We start from the raw sequence: 2,500 nt of genomic DNA on the forward strand, positions 1-2,500 counted from the left end.
AGTTGGTGACGTGTGTAACCCCCCAGACTACTGACACTCCTGGACACTTTGGTGGTAACTTTGTCTTGGCCACCCAGCACAGATGACACTATGTACACTTTATTTTTGGTGTGTGTGTGTGTGTGTGTGTGTGTGTGTGTGTGTGTGTGTGTGTGTGTGTGTGTGTGTGTGTGTGTGTGTGTGTGTGTGTGTGTGTGTGTGTGTGTGTGTGTGTGTGTGTGTGAGAGAGAGAGAGAGAGTGGGTGTGGAGTGACACAGGGCACGACTTGTGTTACCCCCCCATCTCTTTTTCCAAGGAATACAATGGACATTGCTTCTGAAATACCAACCAGTGTGTACTGCTTTAAACAACTGCAATTACTCATGTAAAGTAATTGTGCTCATTTTTGGTAGTCTGGGCCATGTGCATAAACTATGTTTGCGTGGTCTACAGATCTGTGGACTGACAAAAAGAAGGGCCAAGCAATTCACAAAATTTTGCTCAATATCTTGCATCATTGGGAGCCTTTTCATATGGAAACGCAGGTGCCACCTTTATCCTTAGGACATTATGAACAGAAGATTCTAGTGCTGTATTGGACTCCTTTTAAACCAAATTTGGATTGTGCCATGATAATTGTATATCTGTCAATCTTAATAAAGAAGTAAAATGTGTGTGTGTGTGTGTGTGTGTGTGTGTGTGTGTGTGAGAGAGAGAGAGAGTGGGTGTGCAGTGACTCAGGGCACGACTTGTGTTACCCCCCCATCTCTTTTTCCAAGGAATACAACAGACATTGTACTAGGCAGAGAGACAATGGACACTCCTGGACACTTTATGGCCACTTTGTCTTGGCTTCTATGTGCTCCTTAGCTAAGGCACATGTGAACACTGTGGACACTTTACACTTTATATTTTGGTGTGTGTGTGTGGTTCTGTGTGTGTGTGTGTGTTGTGTGTGAGTGTGTGTGTGTGTGTGTGTGTGAGAGAGAGAGAGAGAGAGAGAGAGAGAGAGAGAGAGAGAGAGAGAGAGAGAGAGAGAGAGATGCCTTGGCAAAATGTATGCAGTGAGCTATATATGATTATTTTATGTGTAAATATGTGTGTTATGTCTTGTGGGCAATGTCTTTATTTATGTGTGTATGGTACTTGACACCTTAATTTCCCCCTGGGATCAATAAATGATACTCTACTCTACTCTACTCTACTCTAGAGCTTTATTGGCATGATGGATATGGATACACTCATGTTGCCAAAGCAGTCATACAAATAATTGGAATCACAATCTCTCTCTCTCTCTCTCTCTCTCTCTCTCTCTCTCTCTCTCTCTCTCTCTCTCTCTCTCTCTCTCTCTCTCTCTCTCTCTCTCTCTCCCTCTCTCTCTCCCTCCTTCTCTAGTTGTTGAGGCCCGTAATCTCGTGCCTATGGATCCTAATGGCTTATCTGACCCGTATGTCAAGCTGAAGTTGGTTCCAGATCCAAAGAGCGAGAGCAAACAGAAGACCAAGACCATAAAGTGCTCACTGAACCCCACCTGGAACGAGACGTTTACATTGTGGGTAAAACGCATGCACGCACGCACGCACGCACACACACAACCCCACCTGGAATGACACTTTTACCTTGCGGGTAAAAAAGTGACAGTAGTACCGGCAGAGTATGAACATTACATACTGTATATGAATCCCTGCAGGGGATCATTGTATACTGTAAAGACAGACAGACATGCAGGCAGGCAGGCAGGCAGGCAGGCAGGCAGGCAGGCGGACAGGCAGGCAGACAGACAGACAGGCAGACTCACAGACAGGACATGTATAAGGAAAACAAGAAAACAGTGTGACAGGCAGATACAGGGCCGGCCCAAGCCTTTATGGGACCCTAAGCAGAATTTAATCTGGGGCCCCCCCTATACCACCACCTACAGAGCTTCAGATGCGTCATAAGCTTCATTCACGAGTGAGGGTTAGGAGCTAAGGACATAGATGGTCTGTAGATCGTGTACCCATCATGCACTGCACTACTTGGAGCAAAATATCTCAAACAGAAAGCCATTTATCACAAAGGATAAAACCATCGCTTCAAAACTATTACTCTTGTTATATCCTGCATTTATTGTAGGGGTTTCACAATTAAAAGTGGTACATGAAAAATGAGTGATATATAATGGCTCCTGTTTCCATAGTGTCAGTACAGTAAGTGGTACATGAGAGAATTATACAACTAGGGAAAAAGGGGGGGGGGGGGGGGGCAGAGGCATGGGGACCCTAAGCCATCGCATAGTTTGCACGGACTCTGACCTGTGTGTGTGTGTGTGTGTGTGTGTGTGTGTGTGTGTGTGTGTGTGTGTGTGTGTGTGTGTGTGTGTGTGTGTGTGTGTGTGTGTGTGTATAGCTCTAAGGTGTACTTGTTCTTAAGGTGGGCGATATTGATTGTTGCCTGTCGATCTGAGACTGGGATCTCCCCAGCAGGAAATATTTCATGGGATCTCTCTCTCTCTCTCTCTCTCTCTCTCTCTCTCTCTCT

At 45.5% G+C, this 2,500-nt stretch overlaps 1 protein-coding gene across 2 annotated transcripts in view; it reads left to right on the plus strand.

Moving 5' to 3' along the window:
- Positions 1 to 2,500, plus strand: part of prkcba (protein kinase C, beta a) — a 49,383-nt gene that overhangs the window by 29,005 nt on the left and 17,878 nt on the right. For both annotated transcript variants that reach the window (XM_063207414.1, XM_063207420.1), the window contains exon 6: positions 1,376 to 1,532. In XM_063207414.1, the coding sequence (XP_063063484.1) occupies positions 1,376 to 1,532 (157 nt within the window). The remainder of the gene's footprint in view (positions 1 to 1,375; positions 1,533 to 2,500) is intronic.

The sequence above is a fragment of the Engraulis encrasicolus genome, chromosome 1, assembly GCF_034702125.1.
Source record: "Engraulis encrasicolus isolate BLACKSEA-1 chromosome 1, IST_EnEncr_1.0, whole genome shotgun sequence".
Classification (NCBI taxonomy): Eukaryota; Metazoa; Chordata; class Actinopteri; order Clupeiformes; family Engraulidae; genus Engraulis; species Engraulis encrasicolus.